Raw genomic sequence first — 20,826 nt, forward strand, 5'->3', positions numbered from 1 at the left:
ATTACTATTACTGAAGGCTACTTGCCACCAAGCTAACATTGTTAGCTGGCATTAGCTGAGGTTAGTTCATAGACTGTTAGACTTGATGGATAACATTAACAACTTGCTAGCTGCAAATAATCATGTGCAGTTCTGAAAGCAGACAAAAAGAAAAAAATATTACTGATACAGAAATTGTTTTCTACATACCTTACCTAATGTCCACCCTACTGTTACTCATTTTATATTAAGATTTAATAATCTAATTTGTATTGGTATGGAGAGTAGCCTTCAGCAATAGTGATAAATCACAGAGCAATAGTATATTCTTGTTGTTGTAAAAAGCATTACTCCCATTGATTAACGTAATGGAATACATTACAAATTGCATTTGGGGCCATTTATTCTGTAATCTGTAGTGGAATGCATTTTAAAAATAACCTTCCTAACACCTATAATAGCTGACCTAAGTATATGGGTCACAAACAATTTGAGGATATGGATCAACCGCTAAACATTGCCATTCGCTAATATTGCCTTCCCGTATACAAAGCACTTTCCATATATGTCAATCCAGTGTATACATGTCATTAAAAAGAAAACAAACCCAACAGAAGTTCAAGTGCAAGTCAGAACAGTGAATGGAATTGGCTCTAGCTTTAAACTATGAACTTCAGAGAGAAAATAACTGTTTTTAATAAAGGCTACCTCCACATGTACAAAGGTAGTTTTTTAAAACAATCATTTTTCTGATGTTGTTTTTGGGAAATAGCTCTGATCACATTAAGACACATGTGATCTCAAGCACTGTTGAGACCAGACCAAACAAACAAACAAGAAATGTCAGTCAAAACCCCACAAATAATAACATAATGATGTCAGATAAAGGTGGTAAAGGTGCAAACCTTTAAATTTGTGAGACAAACTCTGTTTTTCTTGTCCATATGGAAACACAGAAACTGAGCTTTCAAAAATCTTCAGCCTTCCTAGAAGGAGTTTTTTAAAACTTAGTTTTCAGTGATCCAAACAGCGTTTATATTGGTTAAAAAGCCAAAACACACAGAAAAAGCTACATTTACCAAATGTACCAGTTAATGTAGTCAGAGATGCATAAGCTGCGCCATCAACATTTTCTAAAAATGAAACTTAGCATGTAGCATGGTTTCCTATATGCCTTTTCAACTGTACCGAAGAAGTGATTTTTTTCCCACAGCTGCTACAACAATATGGTTTTTCACCTGTGTGGCCTCTAATGTGTACTTTCAAACTTGACATACGATTAAAACTTTTCCCACAGACACTGCAACAATGTGGCTTTTCATCTGTGTGGCCTCCCATGTGTCTTTTCAAACTTGACATATGAGTAAAACCATTTCCACAGGCACCACAACCATACGGTTTCTCACCTGTGTGGACTCTCATGTGAATTTTCAAGTTTGTGAGGGAACTAACACTTTTCCCACATGTACTACAGCAATGTGCTTTCTCACCTGCATGGACTCTCATGTGGGCTTTCAAGTACTTGAGACAAGTAAAACCTTTGCCACATGTGCTACAACAATGTGGTTTCTCACCTGTATGAATTCTTATGTGACTTCTCAAAGTTGTTGCCACACTAAATTGTTTCCCACAGGTGCTACAAGAATATCTTTTTTCATCTGTATGTAATTCCATGTGTATTTTAAAAGATGCCTTGTGATTAAATCCTTTCCCACATGTGCTACAGGAATATGGCTTCTCACCTGTATGAATTCTTATGTGACTTCTCAAAACTCCTGCCACACTAAATCGTTTCCCACAGGTGCTACAGGAATATGGCTTCTCACCTGAATGAATTCTTATGTGACTTCTCAAAGATCCTGCCACACTAAATCGTTTCCCACAGGTGATACAAGAATATGACTGCTCACCCCTTAATGAATTTTTATGTGACTTCTCAAAGCTGCTGCCACACTAAATCGTTTCCCACAGGTGTTACAGGAATATTGTTTTTCCCCTGTATGGAATTCCATGTGTATTTTTAAAGATGTCTTGTGATTAAATCCTTTTCCACATGTGCTACAGGAATATGGTTTTTCACCTGTATGAATTCTTATGTGGGTTCTCAAATTTGCTGCCACACTAAATCTTTTCCCACAGGTGCTACAGGAATATGGCTTCTCACCTGTATGAATTCTTATGTGGGTTCTCAAATTTGCTGCCAAACTAAATCTTTTCCCACAGGTGCTACAGAAAAATGGCTTTTCACCTGTGTGAATTCGCATGTGTCTATTTAAGTGCGACTTTGAACCAAATGTTTTACCACAGGTGCCACAACAATGAGGCTTATCACCTGTGTGAATTCTCATGTGTTCATTTAAATGTGTTTTTAGAGTAAATCTTTTCCCACAGGTGCTACAAGAATGTGGCTTCTCGCCTATGTGAATTTGCATGTGTTGTTTCAAGTTTCCCATCCTATTAAATTTTTTCCCACAGGTACTACATAAATGTGCTGTCTTGGAATTTTGAACTTTCAGTTCTGGTACGACTTGATCTGACTCATTTCTGTGTGAGTTATCATCCTTGTTTTCTTCCTGATCTGTGTCAGGAGAGTTGTGAGAAAGGAGCTGGTCATTGCTTGGTTCTGGTTCACTGTGGTCATTTTCTTCACGAGCAGGAAAAGTTTCAGTCTCCTGCTTTCGTACAAGTGGTTTTGCCTCTTGAGTGGTACGGAGTTCCTCCTGTTCCTCTTTAATCTGTGAAGAATCCTCTTGGTCCAGACTGGAGTTCTTCTGGTTACAGACCTGCTGATCTGTGAGGCCCTCCTCGTCTTTACAGTCACGTTGTGGAGGATCTGAAGAGACAGATTGATAAAATCAGAAAAACATAAATTTGATCAACAATTTGATCAGCAACCTCAACAATTAGCAGGTCCTTGCATGGTAAACATGGATCTCACATGTACTAGTAAAAGGCATGTTGTGGGGAGAAGCTGTTTTGCTGACTCAGTGATAGACATTTTGGAAATCTAATTTACGTAAATAAAAAGATGATCATGCATCAGATGAGATTTAAAAAACAGGACAAAAATTCTGCAGTAAAATAACTGAGATTCTCAGACAAAGTGTAATGCTTCTAAATAAATATTACTGCTGTATTTTCTGTGTTACCAGCTGACTATTGACTCTTTTCAAATCAATTTTATTTATACAGCACCAAATCCCAGCAACAGTCGCCTCAAGGGGCTTTATTTTGTAAGGTAGACCCTACAATAATGCAAACAGAAAAACCCAACAGTCATATGACCCCCTATGAGCAAGCACTTTGGTGACAGTGGGAAGGATAAACTCCCTTTTAATAGAAAGAAATCTCCAGCAGAACCTAGCTGCCATCTGGCGCGACTGGTTGGGGTGAGACAAGGAAGAGAGGTCAAAAGACATGCTGTGGAAGAGAGCTAGAGATTAATAATAAGTATGATTCAATGCAGAGAGGTCTATTAACACATAGTGAGTGAGACAGGTGACTGAAGAAGAAATAATGCATCACGGGAATCCCCCAGTGGCCTACACCTATTGCAGCATAACTAAGGGAGGATTCAGGGTCACCTGATCCAGCCCTAACTATATGCTTTAGCAAAAAGGAAAGTTTTAAGCCAAATCTCAAAAGTAGAGATAGTGTCTGTGTCAGGGACCTGGATCTGAGTGACCCAGGGTCCCTGAGCAGTTATGGACCTGTATTATATTATATGCGTTTTGGTGTTGCTGTCCCTCGTTCTTCCTGCTTGCAAGTATATGTGTGTGAGTGTGAGTGTGTGCGTGCGTGTGGATGCAGGTGTATCTGGGAGCACCTGTTTACAGGCACCTTCAGGCCTGGTGGGTGTGGCCCTGCCAGGTGGTTGGCCATACCTGAAGACCATCACACACCTGCAGCTGATCAAGCCTCGTCGGAGGAGCTACTTAAGAGTGTGGTGGAGCGCTCTCCGATGCTGGATCATTGCGTGGCTTCACGTTAGTCTCTTGGCCAGTTAGTAAGTTTAGCCTGTTGCATTGTGGTGTGTCTGACGGCTGCCTCTTTGTTATTTCCCCAGGAGAAATGTGGAGACGAGAGGGCAGCGAGCACAGGGTGCTCAGACACTGAGGAGCGGGGACAAAGAACACTAACACTGGGAAGAGGACATGTCACGGGAGTCGGGAACGGATTTATTGGATTTATTGTTATTTTACATGCACTGTAAATAAACACACTGCTTGCATTCAGAGCTCTGCGCCTGGGTCCTCCTTCCTCACATTCCCACGGTTGGGCAGCGTCAACTGTGACAGTTTTTCTCCCGAATCCAAACTGGAAACTGGTTTCACAGAAGAGGGGCCTGAAAACTGGAGGCTCTCCTTCCAATTCTACTTTTAAATACTCTAGGAACAACACGTAAGCCTGCAGTGCGAGAGCGAAGTGATCCAATGGGGTGATATGGTACTTGACCTTGTGTGTGAATAGTAGGACTTTGAATTAAATTCTGGATTTAACAGGGAGCCAATAAATGGAAGCCAATATAGGAGAAATATGCTCTCTTTCTAGTTCCTGTCAGTACTCTTGCTGCAGCATTTTGGATTAACTAAAGGCTTTTCATGGGTTTTTAGGACATCCTGATAATAATGAATTACAGTAGTCCAGCCTAGAAGTAATAAATGCACGAACTCGTTTTTCAGTGTCACTCCGAGACAGGATATTTCTAATTTTAGAGATCTTGTGCAAATAGAAGAAAGCAGTCCTCCATATTTAGTTTAATATGTGCATTGGAGGACATAGCCTGGTCACAAATAACTCCAAGGTTCCTCACAGTGTTACTGGAGGCCAAGGTAATGCCATCCAGAGTATCTCCAAAAGCTGATTCTGTTCATCTGGACGTAGCGTTTTCAGTGGGAGAAACGTTTTGTCACTCATCCAAGTGACTTCTTCAGTCTCAGCTGACTGCAGGTTTCCCCAATCTTATAAACAGTACATTTGCATAATGACTGAACCTAGTACCACTGAAGGAACAATGGGCTGGGAGGTCAGTTCCTTCATCATAATTATGCAAATTCTCATGACCACTGACCAAAACCCACTGATCAAAGACCACTGATCAATGGCCATGAGTACCATTCACAGAGAGTTGGGGAATGGCTGCAATCACAGCATTGTAAGATGGCGAAAGATGTACCCTTAGGCCCCCTCCTCGATTCAGAGATGGTCTTTCCCTTTTCACGTAAATGGCCTCCTTGACTCCGTGCTCAAACCAGTGTCTATCCCAGCTGTCTAAGGGTGAGAGGCAGGGTACACCTTAGACAGGTCGCAAGTCTGTTGCAAGGCTAACACACAAAGACAGACAACCATTCACACTCACATTCACACCCGAGTTAGTGAAATGATGATCTTCTAAATTTTTGATATGCTATTTCTATGGGCTCAAATTGTGGTCATAAATATTTTGTACTATTAGTATTTTGTGTGTGTTTGTGTACTGAGTTTTGTAACCTTGTAAACCAAAATATGTGAAAAATTTATGTTTGTGCATTTACAGATGAGAATTTGTGTGTGTGTAAAAAAGATTTGTGTTTGTAAAAAATATTTACACAAGTTACAAATTTTTTGTTAAGGTCTGGTTACAGATACAAAGCAAAAAACTACGAGTAAAACTCTGCGCTCAGGTTCCCTGGGTGCGTGTGGATTTCAACTTACAAGTACAAATTTTGACCCAATTTTTCTTCCTTTCAGCTGATTGGTCAATGTCATGTCAATCACAAATTTAACAATCCAATCAGAGAACAGATGGTTTTGGCTGTCGGAGGGGTGCTTTACTGAGTTTCAGGTCCTGGAAGGGTAATACAGTTTGAAGCTGGAGGATCTCTGTATGAATATCCCATAGAAGCTAGGTCCCCTAACTTTCAGTAGCTGTTAAAAGGATAAAGTTGTTGTATATCAGTGGTTGGAAATACCATTATTACTTTAGGATTAGTTTAACAAAGTCAGGGCTGACCTGAGACCCCTGCTGTGAGTCACATTGTGCAGCATAAAGGCCCTTTTACAGCGGACGGAGCATGAGCTGCTACTGCTAACTAAAAGCCAAGGATCCAGAATTTGTTGCGCTGGCTGCTGAGCTCTGTGGGTTTTTGCGACAGCTCTATGTGCACTAGATGCGCCTGCTCCTTGTCGTTTCTATCTCTGACTTTATGTCCTCTACTAGAGTTTGTGTTGTGTTATCTTCAAATGTTCAAACTGTATTACCCTTCCAGGACCCGAAGCTCAGTAAAGCACCCCTCTGACAGCCAAACCCATCTGTTCTCTAATTGGATTGTTAAATTTGTGATTGACATGAAATTGACCAATCAGCTGAAAGGAAGAAAAATTGGGTCAAAATTTGTACTTGTAAGTTCAAATCCACATGCACCCAGGGAACCTGAGCGCAGAGTTTTACACAGTTTTTCGCTTTGTATCTGCCTTAACAAAAAATTTCAAAGTCGTGTAAATATTTTTTACAAACAGAAAATCTTACACACACACACACACACACACACACACACACACACACACACACACACACACCTATAGATGCACAAACATAAAATTTTCACATATTTTGGTTTACAAAGTTTACAAAAACTCAGTACACAAATATGCATTTGATTTACAAGTACAAAATGTTTATGACCACAATTTGAGCCCACACATTTCTTCTCCAGCTTATGAGTTACCTGCTTTAAGGTGCGCATTTGAGAGTTATACTACAGAGTCAAGTACTTCTGATTCTTCTCTTTTCACAGGAGCTACAGTATCCAGAGTTGTACGTAGTGAGGAGGTAAAATTATTAACAAGATAATCGACCTCTGTTGGAGTAGCAATCAGGTAGCTGCTCTGCTCTGTGTTGGTACAGGGCATTAAGGATAACAACAGTGGGTGAATAAATATTCTTAAACTTTGTTACAGCACTTTTAGAAAGACATCTACTGTGATGAAATCTACTCACCAATGCTGTGTAATCAATTATTGTAAATTTATATGTTATTAGGAAATGATCAGACGAGAGGGTTTTCAAAAAACTCTGTTAAATGTTCATTTTCTATGCCATATGTCATAACATGATCTAGAATGTGATTAAAGGGTTGGGTGGGTTCTTTTACATCTTGAGAGAATTGAGTCTAATAACAGATTGAATGCCATATTGAGGCCTGTTAGTGTTAGGAGCTTGGAAGCAAAAGCATCTGAACGTCTTTAAGTTTCGTGAAGACATTTCACCTCTCTTCAGTTCTAAGAGCAATTGATGGAGAGTCCCAGATTTTTAAGTCCTATTCGGAGTGTCCCTGAGAGGGTCAAGGACACCCTACTGATCCTCTACCTAATCACACAAGCCAAGGTGTGAAAACGGGTGTGGGTCACAATCAGCCAAGGTTTCGGGTGAACCCATTGTGAGACCTTGCCCCACCCTATCGTGTGATTCACTGAGGTCACATGGTCCAGGATATGAGTGGGCGTTAAGACGTCTGGGAAGTTTGTGTCATAGATGGCTTCTTTCACTCATCTTTCAAACCATCTTTCTTCTCTGTCCAAAATGTGAACATTGGTATTCTTGAAAGAGTGACCTTTGTCCTTTAGATCTAGATGTACAGCTGAGTCTTGTCCTGTCAAGGTGGCTCTTCTATGCTGTGTAGTGATGCGCGAATCATGAACGAATCGTTCAATACTCGAGAATCACTTTACTGACTCATGAATCATGATTCACAAGCCCAACTGACTCACTGACTCATCCCTGTTGCTGTTAGCAAACTAATTTCATTAGTAGAACTATATCTAGCTTATAATTAAAATTGTGGAGAAAAACACAACATCCAGTATCTTAACAAAAACATTTCTGCTCTGAACTGGAAGAAAAAACCGTGAGTAGAAGCTCACATCAAGACAATAGCTCCTCAGTTCACAGTAGCGTCGCTCTGCTAACATGCTAACAGCACATTTGAGCTACTCACCCCCTCCTTTCTTGCGCTGAATCGTAGCGCAAGTGAATCACTCAGGACTCGCTAACCCTCTCCCTCCTGTGCTGAATCATAGCGCGAACAAATCACTCAGGACTCACTCACCCCCTCCCTTCCTGTGCTGAATCATAGCGCGAACGAATCACTCATGACTCACTAACCCCCTCCCTCCTGTGCTGAATCGTAGCATAAACTAATCACTCACTCACTCACTCACCCACCCCATCCCTCCTGGCTCACAGCTTCTTCTTCTTCTTGGTTGGCAACCACTGTTAAGGCGCATTACCGTCCCCTGGCTCACAGCTCAGTGGACATTTAGATGAGAAAATATATATTTGACACATTTAAGGAAAATACTAATAAAATAAAATAAAAATAAATAAAATAAATGTTCCCTTTAGATTTTTTTTGCTCTATAAAATAGTTGTTTTCTTTTAGAATCACTCATCTTAGCAGTAGGATATACACGAAAAGAGAAACAATTTAAGTTTGAGTGAAAATGTACATTTTTTGCACTCTCTGGTCAACTGACTCAGAGACTCAAATGACTCAAAAAACCCGATTCACTTTGGTGAGTGACTCATTAAAACTCGATTCAGTAAAAAGAATCAAATTTACCATCACTAATGCTGTGCCATGCATTTGTGAAGTGGCTATTTGGGCTCTCCAATGTAGACGTCTGAGCATTCCTCACTACACTGCACAGCATACACTACGTTATTAAGCTTGTGTTTGGGATTCTTTGTCTTTGGGATGAACCAGTTTCTGTTTGAATGTATGACTGGGTACACTGGAATGTTGTGCTTGGAGAAGACTCTCCTGGGTTTCTCTGATATTGTCATCCCTTATATAGCAGGTTTATCAGAGAAACTCAGGAGAGTCTTCTCCATCTGCCATCTATAATCCAGTTTTGAGATCCCTTCCTATACGCCTTAGCGCCCACTCACATTTACATGGATGATAAAATCACCCACAATAATTATTTTATCTCAGCTGAGCACTAAATCAGATAAAAAGTCTGAGAAATCAGACAGAAACTCTGTGTAAGGCCCAGGTGGACGATAGATGATAACAAATAAGACCGGTTTTTGAGTTTTACAGCTAGGGTGGACAAGGCTAAGCATCAGGCTTTCAAACGAATCAAAAGTCTGTCTTGGTCTTTGGTTGATTAATAGGTTGGTGTGGAAAATTGCTGCCACACCTCCCCCTTAGCCTGCGCTTCCAGGATTCAGTTAGTTAGTATGACTCGGTGGTGTTGATTTATTTAAACTGACACAATCGTCCTGCTGTAACCAGGTAATCGATCTACTAGGTAAAGCAGAGTAGATCGATTTGCTGATCAATTGTTAACTCATGTACTAACAGAGATTTGGAAGAGAGATACCTAATGTTTAGGAATCCCCATTTCACAGTTTTGCTCTTTGGTGCAGATGTGGATACCTAATTGTTCTTTGTTTGTGATTTTTTTTGGTTTAAGTTTTTTTTTTTTTTTTATGTTTTTTAGTTTCTTTTTTGTCTGTTTGGGAGCTGACAGAGTCTCTAAGTGGATGGGGGTTTCTCTTTACTTAAGAGATAATCTGTTAAAGGCAATCTGCTGACTGACAATACAACACTGTGTGTGTTTGTGGTGGTGAGGATTGGGACTGGACGACTTATAGATTTATAACATGAACCACCAAACACCAAAACGGGGGGGGAGAGAGAACAAGTGCAGGGTTTGCGTTCCATCAAACATCTATTAATTTATAACATATAAAACATAAAAGCTTTAAATATGTTAAAAATAAATAATAATTAAAAGCCACCAATATGAGAAAATAAAGACAATTTATTATAAAACTAAATATATGAGAAAAACAAAATACTTGATATAGAAAGACTTTGGTTAAAGGTTACATTTAGATCTTTATGTAAAATTACTCTGAACCTTTACAGGACACTTACTGCAGCATTTATTTGTTTATTTTTGTAGATTAGCCATACATTGCCTGAACATGTTCAACAATTTCTGTTCCTCTGGTATTTTGAAGTAGAATGGGAGGCAGGGCCTTTCAGACCACTCTTCTGTGGAAGCAGCTCCCAGTTTGGATTCAGGAGACACCACCCTCTCTATTTTAAGATTAGGGTTAAAACTTTCCTTTTTGATAAAACATAGAGTTAGGGCTGGATCAGGTGACCCTGAATCCTCCATGAGTTTTATTGTCTGGAACCCTCTTCTGACCTCTCTTGACCTCAAGAGCTAAAGAGAGATCAGAACATCCACCAAGCTGGGCATTTTAAAATCATGGTCAAACTTACGCTTCTCTATAGTTCATAAACATGGAGCAAGTCCACTTATAACATTACTACACAGGCCTTGTGCTGGAATCCAAGGGGAAAGACAGGAAGACCCAGAAACATGTGGCACAGGGAAAACCTACCATAGTGTTGTGTGGTTTGTGAAAAGCTTAGTTTAAAATCGATAATTTATTTTCAAATTGCATATTTGGCACTAATTGTCAATTTTAAATTAATTTTAAATTGTCAACTATATTTAAAAAGTTTACAAAACAGATGCATTATTGCTGCTTATTGCAGTTGGTCTTTAGATTCTTCATGTGCCACTATAATGTCTCTCTGAGGTCTGATTAGGACCCAACATGAGTTTTATTCAGTTTTGTAGTAAGAAATCCATCTATTACAGCTTTGCATACCTGCAAAGTTGCAGGAATAAATAATGTTTCAACTCATTGTAGGGTGTCTTCCTCTCTCTTGTACTCAACTTAATTATTTCCAACTGGGAGGGCTAGAAATTTTGGCTCTTAGAATATTACTTCAGTTTTCTTGTTGCAGTTCGTCCTTAGATTCATCATGTGTCTCTATAACATATCTCTGAGGTCTCATTAGGACCCAACATGAGTTAGATTTCTTACTACAAAACTGAATCTATCTATTAAGGTTTTGCATACCTATTCTGTGCAACTTTACTTCAGGGTTCCACTTGATGCCCAGCTCTTGCCTGGTCCAGATGATGATATCTTTGGTTTCCTGCTTCAGTGAAAGCTGCTTTCCTTCCTGATTGATGGACATTTCCTCCTGTTCCTCTTGAGTCTGTGTCCTCCAGGTCCAGACTGGAGTTCCTCTCCTGGCTACAGATCTGCCATGAATCTAAAGAAAAAGAAAGACAATAAAAAATAAATCTTTTTTCTTTTGCCTACACATATCCAAGGAAGCAGGAACTGAAATTCTTCAACATACTCAAAATGTGTGCACAACAGCAGATATATGAACTGCGCATCATAGAAATTTCATTGGCATCACATCTCACTGGATTGAGTCAGACACACTGGACTGCAAGTCTGTGAGAGGATAAGAGGCCGTCACACCTATAATGTTATTGCTCCCAAAATAAGTCAGATTCATGCTGATTTCTAAATCCAAGGCAAGGTTAATGCTACAGTCACAAACAATGGGAGTAATTTTGTAAAAGCTTTCAAAGAATATGGAGATTCGTAAACAGAAGATGATCTGGAAGACACAAATGATGTAGAATTGGCTGATGTCACTACAGTACTTGAGGAGAGCAAGAGCACGAGGAGGCTAAACTTCTTTTTGCCACCACACCATCGATGTGCATACGTTAAATCTCATTGCCACGACTGACCATGATAAAGCTGCTTCACAGCAGGGTGTTTCCAGAAAATTATATAGGAGTGCAAAGGAAAATTGTGCTGCCACCTGGAATAAGGCTCAACGCTCATCAGGTGCTTCTGACGTAAGAAATTGCTCAAATGACATATGTTGTACCTTCAGTGACTAGGTGGAGCTCAGAGTACCATGCAGTCGAGAAGCTAATGAGTCTACCTGAAAGTCACCTAAAAGAAATCTGTGACCAACTGAAGGTGGCAAAACTGCATCCTCAAGAGACAGCGTTTCTCAAAGACTATACAGCCATTCTGAAACCACTTGCCTAGTCAGTCAACCTGCTCCAGGGGGAAAAGAACTGTTATTTCTGATATGTGATTCCCATCCTTCTCGGTGTGAAAGCCAAGTTGCAATTTTCAACTGATCATCAAAGCAATTGACACTTGATTTGCAGCAGTACAGGCCTCCCATGAGGCAAGGATGGCAGCATCCACCATCCCAAAGTTTTAACTCTGGTGGCTGATGATGAGAGAGAATCCATGAGAAGAAAAATGGTCTAAGAAGCTTGTGTCTTCAACACAGGACCTTCTAATGATACCAGCACCACTAGACATCCCTCAGTGGGAAATGAGCCAGAAGATGATGACGATAACGTCTTCAGTGTTCAGACACCAGAGGTGACCTGTTTTTCAACCAAGCAGTTCAACACTGACAACCTTGGATGGTTCTTGTTACATGCCTTTGTTAAATGACCATGAAGTAATGTTGCTGGGTTGCATTAAAACATATTGTCTTGTGTTTAAAATTATATCTGGTAGCAAGGTTTGAAGTGCATTTTTTCATTGTCACATCAAGTAATTTGAAATTATTGGTGGAAGAATAATATTGACACTAAAAGCCAAAATAATATATTTTCATATTTGAGAATTGTTTTATATATTGCCTTTTTGTCCTAATAAGGAAAAGGGTCATTGAAAATGCTGATTTTTTTCCCTTGTGCAAAGCTACTTTTATTGTAACTAAATGATGGAATATGTTGGTGACCATAACAGTAAATACTTTGCAATGGCATAATTTTTTCTATTGGCATTTTTTCTTCTCTTCCAATTTTCAGCTTTGTAAATAAAAAAAAAAGGTTAAGTAAAGACAGGGCTTTTTTTAAGCAGACAAAACATTTTATGTTAACACACCAAGTCTTTAACAAGTCTTTGCTCCTCTACAGTAAATATATTATCTATTCAGGGAGATTTGGTCTTAACAGCCAATCGGTAGAGAAAAACAAACAAGAATTTGCAGGATGTGATTGCTACATTCATGTAGTTGTAAAAAGCATGACAATATATTAAGTAATCTGAAGTATTATAAATATGTTGGTCACATTTTAACGTATTCTGTTAACTTACTCAAACTACATTCCAACTTAATCCATGTTAGGATGGTAGTGGAATCTGTCCACAACACCACTCTGCATAGTGGTAGGTTGAGCCCTTTGATCAGCAGACTGGTGAGCTGAGCTCCCATCAAGGCTGCACATACACCGCGTTTCAAATTTTTATCCAAACGATATTTTTTTTCTCATTTTCCTAAATAGTCGATTGAAATGACAGTCAGCATAATTTTCGAGTCATAACCATTACAGTATAATTCGAATGTTACTGAACCAATCTCCCAATAAAAACAGTATGTTTTTCAAAAATAAAAAACTTAAAATACACCGTTCCAAATTATTACGCACAACAGAATTTCTAAACATTTTATAGGTTGTAAAGAGCTAAAAAATGATCATTTGTTGAATATGCAGCATTAGGAGAACATATTTACTGAAATCAAAAGCTATTTCAATCAAAAACATCTAAACAGGTCAAGTTACATATTAACATTCAGTATATCCAAACAGATCGAACAACAGAAAGTTTCTTGGAAGTCTCCAAAAGTTGAATCTGTTCATCTGGACGTAGCGTTTTGTGGGAGAAACGTTTCGTCACTCATCCAAGTGACTTCTTCAGTCTCAGCTGACTGCAGGTTTCCCCAAACCTTATAAACAGTACATTTGCATAATGACTGAAACCAGCCCACTGAAGGAACAATGGGCTGTGAGGTCAGTTCCTTAATCATAATTATGCAAATTCCCATGACCATTGGTCAACAATCACTGACCAAAACCCACTGATCAAGGAACACTGATCAACGGCCATGAGTACCATTCACAGAGAGTTGGGGAATGGCTGCAATCACAGCATTGTAAGATGGCGAAAGATGTACCCTTAGGCCCCCTCCTCGATTTAGAGATGGTCTTTCCTTTTTCACGTAAATGGCCTCCTTGACTCCGCGCTCAAACCAGCGTTCCTCCCTGTCCAGGATGTGTAAATCCTCATCCTTGAAAGAGTGTCCACTGGCCTGTAGGTGTAAATAGACTGCAGAGTCCTGGCCTGACAAGGTAGCTCTTCTGTGTTGTGCCATCCACTTCGCTAGAGGTTGTTTGGTTTCCCTGATGTATAAATCCTGGCATTCCTCCTGGCACTTAACAGCGTACACTATGTTACTCTGTTTGTGTCGGGGGACCCGATCCATGGGGTGGACCAGTTTTTGGCGCAGCGTGTTTTGGGGTTTAAAAGCCACAGAGACCCGGTGTTTAGAAAAAATGCGTCTCAGCTGTTCCGATACTCCTGACACATATGGGATCACTACAGGTTTTCGCTTGGGCAGCGGTTGTCCTTCTCTCCTGGATCGGCTGGAGCTTTCTTTAGGTGCCTTTCCAGCTTTGACAAAAGTCCAGCTGGGATAACCACATTTACTCAGGGGCTTCTTGATGTGCTGTTCTTCTGCCTCCCTGGCCGCTGTGTCCGTGGGGATGGTGTTCGCTCTGTGTTGTAGCGTCCTGATGACACCCAGTTTGTGCTCCAGTGGATGATGAGAGTCAAACCTTAGATACTGATCCGTATGTGTAGGTTTACGGTACACGTCAGCTTTTAGATGTCCCCCATTACTGATGGAAATCTCACAGACTAAGAAGGCTAACCTGCCACTTTTCATATCCTCCCTGGTGAATGTGATGTGTCAGTCCACCGAGTTAATGTGATCCGTAAATTGTGGTACGTCCTGAGATTTGATTTTCACCCAGGTGTCATCCACATATCTGAACCAATGGCTTGGTGGTGTTCCAGGGTAGGATAGCAAAGCCCTCTTTTCCACTTCTTCCATGTACAAATTGGCCACGATGGGTGAAACTGGGGAGCCCATGGCACACCCGTGTTTCTGCCTGTAGAACTGACCCTTGTATGTGAAGTAGGTGGAATGAAGACAGTTCCAAAAGCAAACACACTTGGTCGATGCTGAGAGTGGTCCTGTTGCTGAGGTTGGTGTCATCCTGTAATCTCTTACGGACTACCTCCAACGCTTCCGTGACTGGGATGCAAGTGAAGAGAGATGTAACGTTGTACGAGACCATGGTTTCATCTGCCTCCATAATGACATCTCTCACTTTCTCAACAAAATCCAGGGTATTCTGGATGTGGTGTTCAGAGCTGCTCACCAGCGGGTTGAGGATTGAAGCCAGAAACTTGGAGATGTTATAGGTGACCGAGTTGATCATGCAGACAATTGGTCTTCAAATCTCTGAATCGAGGAGGGGGCCTAAGGGTACATCTTTCGCCATCTTACAATGCTGTGATTGCAGCCATTCCCCAACTCTCTGTGAATGGTACTCATGGCCATTGATCAGTGTTCCTTGATCAGTGGGTTTTGGTCAGTGATTGTTGATCAATGGTCATGGGAATTTGCATAATTATGATTAAGGAACTGACCTCACAGCCCATTGTTCCTTCAGAGGGCTGGTTTCAGTCATTATGCAAATGTACTGTTTATAAGGTTTGGGGAAACCTGCAGTCAGCTGAAACTGAAGAAGTCACTTGGATGAGTGACGAAACGTTTCTCCCACAAAACGCTACGTCCAGATGAACAGATTCAACTTTTGGAGATTTACTTTCCTGGATGATTGAGAATGCATCAAGACGTTCTTGGAAGTCCTTTCTGTGTCGTTTCTTATCTCTCTGCCAAAGATTGTGGGGTTTCTCACAGGGAGGATTATCGGGCTGATTTATTGCAGTACAAAGTGCAGCAAAAGTTGGTCCTTTGTCTTCTTTGCCAAACGTATATTGCAAATCTTGGAATGCCACCAAAGAGACAGCACATAAAATCATATGTATCTGAGCCATTGGGCTTTCCAGACCAAAATTGTCTTATACAAACTAAATGTAAATTTTTTTCTTATACATGTATGTTAAATTTAAGTGGTTTACAAAACAAATGCTGCTTAATGCAGTTGGTCCTTAAAGTCTTTATGTACCTCTATAATGTATTTCTGAGGTCTGATTAGGACCCAACTCGAGTCATATTCAGTTTTGTAGTAAAAATCCATCTATTACAGCTCTGATTACCTTTGATGTGCAACTTTACTTCAGGGTTCCACATGATGCCCAGCTCCTGTCCAGTCCACACGATGATATCTTTGGCTTTGTGCTTCAGTGCAAGCTGCTCTCCTTCCTGATTAGTGGACATTTCTTCCTGGTCTTCTTTAGTCTGTGGAGGCTCTGAGTCCTCCTGGTCGAGACCAGAGCTTCTCTCCTGGTTAGAGACCTGCTGATCATCCTGACCCTCATCTTCAACAAAGGGATGCAAGAAAATTGTGACTAATGTGATGACAAGAAACTTAGATCATATCATAATCAATATTCTGACCCTGAGGCTCCCTAAACAAGCCAAACATTACACATCCTACTTATTTGTAAGTGAATTATTCCTATGTTCCCCCAAGGCTTGATTCAGACAAAGTACTATATTTTATCTCTACAGCTATATACAAGGTATAGCTCAGCTGCTACACAGTGTAACAGGCTAGGATGATACAAACTCCCCCTTACAATACCACAGGGTGTGCCACAGTTCACCAGAAACTGAAAACTTGTTCAAGCCTGCATTCCAAAATGAACAGTTGCTACACTGTAACTTACATTTATCTGGACGTACACACAGGGGCCTGAATGAAGCCCTGAACTAAAAGACCAGTAGCATGGCTGAAATGGCCGTAACTGGTTCAGATGCACTAAATCGCAGGGCCTCCAATGTCAACATCAAAGCAGCTCTGAATCGTGAAATACACTACCTGCGGCATCGAAGGATCTGGCTGCCCCATCATCAACAAATTGGGGGTGACTGGATCTGGGTCTGCCAAATCAGATAAAACATAGCCTAAAGGGTGGATAACAGTTATTAGTTAAAAACACCTTCAAGCTCAACCAGGACTGTTGTTAGCACTTCTTCCCTGAGGACTTGCAAACCCAGGACTGTAGTCAGGGCAGCACTGACAGACTGGATTTCATACTCCCAGCAGTGTGAAATCATTTTGGAGGCCAAAATGATGACCACTAGGTGGAGTAAGTGGAATTTTATATGATGCTCCCACCCCTGAAATTGGTTCCTTGGTCACATAGCAACTCTGCTGGCTTTCCACTCTGGGAGATAAATCTCCTCAGGGTCATCAGAAAGGAGTCTGTATTGATGTTAAACAGTAACTCAATATGAACTGCTCTTGTGAGATATTTGAAAAGCAGACCCCAAAGTTTCTCATGTCGATGGTCAATTTTGACCTGCAGCTGTCCAAAGCAACCAATTCCTGTTGAGAAAAAGGCTGGTTTATGCAATTTGAGCTGAGGAGGATGCAAATCAGCCATCTTAGGGTTGACTGGTTGGGCTCTCCAGCTTAGGCAATAAGGACAAGAGAACCGCTCTCTTCTGACAGCTTCATGACCACAAAGGATCCAGAACACTCTCCTCTGTTCAGCAAAGAGTCGTTCTGCACCTGGTTCCCAAAAGTTGATTCTGTTCAGCAAGAACTGTTCAAAAAGCACCATACATGTTTTTTGTTGAAGAACAAAAAATAAAAGGAGAGGTAGAGTGTGTCTGTGAGCAGAGAAAAATACCCGAACAACTATTAAGTTTTATATACCTGTGCAGTGTAAGTCTTTCTCACGTTTCCAGATGTTTCCAGCACTCTGAACCGCTCTTTCCCGGTCCAGACGAAGATTTCTTCAGACTCCTGCTTCACTACAACCTGCACTACATCCTGACTGGTGCAGACTTCCTCCTGTTCCTCTTTAATCTGTGGAAGTTCTGGACCATCCTCATTCAGACCAAAGTTCTCCTCCTGTTTATAGACCTCTGGGTCATTCAGACTCTCCTCTTCCTCACACTTCATATTGCTGTAGGGGATCTTAAAGGATAAGGGGACATAACAAGAAGGTTACTAATATGATAACAGGAAGACACATCTGAGGAAATATTTTCTAGCAAGGCTGTACACTGTGAGCATGTTACTCGCATATGTGAGTGAAATTTAGAGTGTACAAATGGGACAAATGTTTAAGAGCACCTCTGTGAGTGATTCGAGTTATGACACTTTTATTGACAAAGTTCAGAGTGCACAACATTCAGGTGGCTGCTGCCAGATTCATTTAAGGCAGTTTGATTTTCACTGTTGTATATTGAAATAAAACGACAGTGATTGCATGAATTAAAATTTATATTTAGATTAAAGCAAATGGTAACAATTTTTCAACCATTATTGAAAAAAACAATAATAGGACAGCAGTAAAACAATACATAAGAACAGACGGTAACACAATGTAACTTGATACAGGGTTAGGGTTAGGGTAGTGGGTCACTTCATGTATTTGAATTAACTAGTGACTTTTGACGAGATTTATTTTACAATATTTTCATTTTCTCTCGCCAATTCCACAGAATCAATATACCATTATTTAATAACATCTGGAACACATTTCTGACCTATCTTGGTTTGGTTCAGACACCCGGGGCTGAAGACACACACCGCCACGAACACAGAAAAAATATACAAGTTGCTGCTCTTAGCACAGAAAAACTGCTAATCTGGCCAGTATTCACCCCCAGTGAACCACCATGAGGATTATCCTGCGCCATCACTGCTCTCTAAAATCATGACAAACATGTACCAAGCTCCTGTCCCATAGCCGTCTTTTTTATTGATAAAATTTAATTGTCTATTCCATTCTTATTTAAGGCTGCTTGTCTTTATTTTCCTTCTTTAATTGCTGATGTTCAATTCAAATCAATTTAATTTTTAATTAAATTCAGTTTTATTCATATACCACCAAACCACAACAACAGTTGCCTAAAGGAACTTTATATTGTAAGATAAAGACCCTACAATAATACAAAGAACACACCAACAATCAGAAGCAACCACTTTGGTAACAGTGGGGAGGAAAAACTCTTTTAACAATATGTCCGTATAAGTTCTCAGTCATTCAGGTAACAGTCGTCTAAGGGGCTTGGAAAGAAAGCGGCTAGATTACATGTTTCACCTCCCATCCGATACACTTTTTTTTATTCTAAAGCCAAATGGTGGATAGTCCCAGGTATTTAAAACCTGGTGGGAGTTGCCCATTAAGAGGATTATGTCTCTCGTCACAAAACAAAGGTGTGAAAAAAGGGTCAATATCATAGGAGATTTTGTGTCAAACCATTGTGAGACCCTGCCTCAGCCCATCATATGACCTGAAATCACCTGTTCAAAGATGGTCGTTTACAGTGGATAAAATACACTGAACACTTTAAGTGTGTGTTAACACACCCACTTTAATGATGAAATGTAAATTATGTAACTGTGTACAAATATGTTCTTTTTTTCCCTTTTCTTTTCCGTTTCCGTGCTTTGCCTTCACACTACTTCCTGTTGCACGTCTGTCATAAACATATTATTAAAGTAAGACGCACGTTTTGTAGTCCATCGTGTTTACATACCTGTTTATTTCGGATATCCAGCAGTATGCGCTCACAGCTGGTCCTCCTCAATCATAGCTTAATAACATTTGAGATTTCTTCGCCTGCAGTACCAAGTCTCTCCTTTAACACTCTCGGATACTGCACCGAACAGCCAAAACAACGCGTCATATCCGTTTTTCTTCTTCTTCTATTGCATTTCTGGCAGAAACGCGTACTAGCGCCCCCTAATGATTCAAATCGAGCACTGACTTAAAGGAATAGTGAATGACAGAGATCTCAAACTCATTTTACATCGTGGGTAACATAAACCAAATTTTAATCTTGAGTGAGCCAGACCAGTGAAACTCTGCTTTCTATCAGTGAACAGAGATTTAAGTACACACTTTAGTATCAGTTTGAAATAAAATAAAACAAGCTGAGCTGAACATGATCCCCTGTTAACAGAAACTAAAATTAGTGCAACTGAACCCAAAACATTTTACATATGCTGACGGAGCTGCAGAAGAGTAAGGACAAAAAAATATCTGCAGGAAGTCGTTTTTTAATTATATTTTATTTTTATTAGCTTTTTACGTCTTGATGCATTCTCAATCATCCAGGTAGGTAAATCTCCAAAGGTTGATTCTGTTTATCTGGATGTAGCATTTTCAGTGGGAGAAACGTTTCGTCACTCATCCAAGTGACTTCTTCAGTCTCAGCTGACTACAGGTTTTCCCAATCTTATAAACAGTACATTTGCATAATGACTGAAACCAGCCCATTGAATGAACAATGGGCTGGGAGGTCAGTTCCTTCATCATGATTATGCAAATTCTCATGACCATTGGTCATGACATGACTGAGAATCTTCACAGACATACCATGACCATTGGTCAACAACCACTGATCAAAGCCCACTGATCACTGGTCATGAGTACCATTCACAGAGAGTTGGGGAATGGCTCACAGCATTGTAAGATGGCGAAAGATGTACCTTTAGGCCCCCTCGTCGATTCAGAGATGGTCTTTCTCTTTTCACATAAATGTGAAAAGGGAAAGACTTTTCATTTATGTGAAAAGGCCTCCTTTTCATTTACGTGAAAATCTTTAGAGAGAAACTTTGTGAGCATTGCAATATGTTGCTGCACTTGTTATCAGAGTGTATAATCCATTCTCACACTCAGCTGCTGTTGCCAAAGATACTCAGCAGACTGAGGAGAAAGGTTATAACAGGGAATACTGGATAGCTGTGTGTGCTCTCCACTCTGTGAAAGAGACTCCGATTTCAGATTTCCTAATAGACTTACGGTGCGTACACACCGAACTTGATAGACGCGACCAGAGCATCAGGTTACAGTTTATTGTCTGGAAGGAAGCTATTCTCTCTAATATGATGTATTCTCAAAGAAAATTAATATACTCATTTATGCGTAGTGAGGTT

General features: G+C 40.3%; 1 protein-coding gene across 1 annotated transcript; it reads right to left on the reverse strand.

Moving 5' to 3' along the window:
- Positions 1–1,781: 1,781 nt before the first annotated feature.
- On the reverse strand, positions 1,782–19,539 carry LOC134616980 (zinc finger protein 664-like). Its single transcript, XM_063462120.1, has 4 exons — positions 19,425–19,539; positions 17,590–17,853; positions 10,910–11,108; positions 1,782–2,812 (listed from the first exon to the last, which is right to left on the reverse strand). The coding sequence occupies exons 2-4, from the start codon at positions 17,836–17,838 to the stop codon at positions 1,893–1,895; spliced, it is 1,368 nt and encodes a 455-aa protein (XP_063318190.1). The 5' UTR covers positions 17,839–17,853; positions 19,425–19,539; the 3' UTR covers positions 1,782–1,892.
- Between the last annotated feature and the right edge of the window lie 1,287 nt (positions 19,540–20,826).

Source organism: Pelmatolapia mariae, linkage group LG18 (genome assembly GCF_036321145.2).
Source record: "Pelmatolapia mariae isolate MD_Pm_ZW linkage group LG18, Pm_UMD_F_2, whole genome shotgun sequence".
Lineage (NCBI taxonomy): Eukaryota > Metazoa > Chordata > Actinopteri > Cichliformes > Cichlidae > Pelmatolapia > Pelmatolapia mariae.

Bases quoted from the DNA above. Each gene is read 5' to 3' on its own strand.
- LOC134616980 (XM_063462120.1), bottom strand. From the start codon at position 17,838: ATGAAGTGTGAGGAAGAGGAGAGTCTGAATGACCCAGAGGTCTATAAA. The intron at 11,109-17,589 runs GTATATAAAACT...CTTTTTCTTTAG, and splicing joins GAAAGACTTACACTGCACAG to ATTCATGGCAGATCTGTAGC. The intron at 2,813-10,909 runs GTATGCAAAACC...CTGTCTCTTCAG, and splicing joins AGTAAAGTTGCACAGAATAG to ATCCTCCACAACGTGACTGT.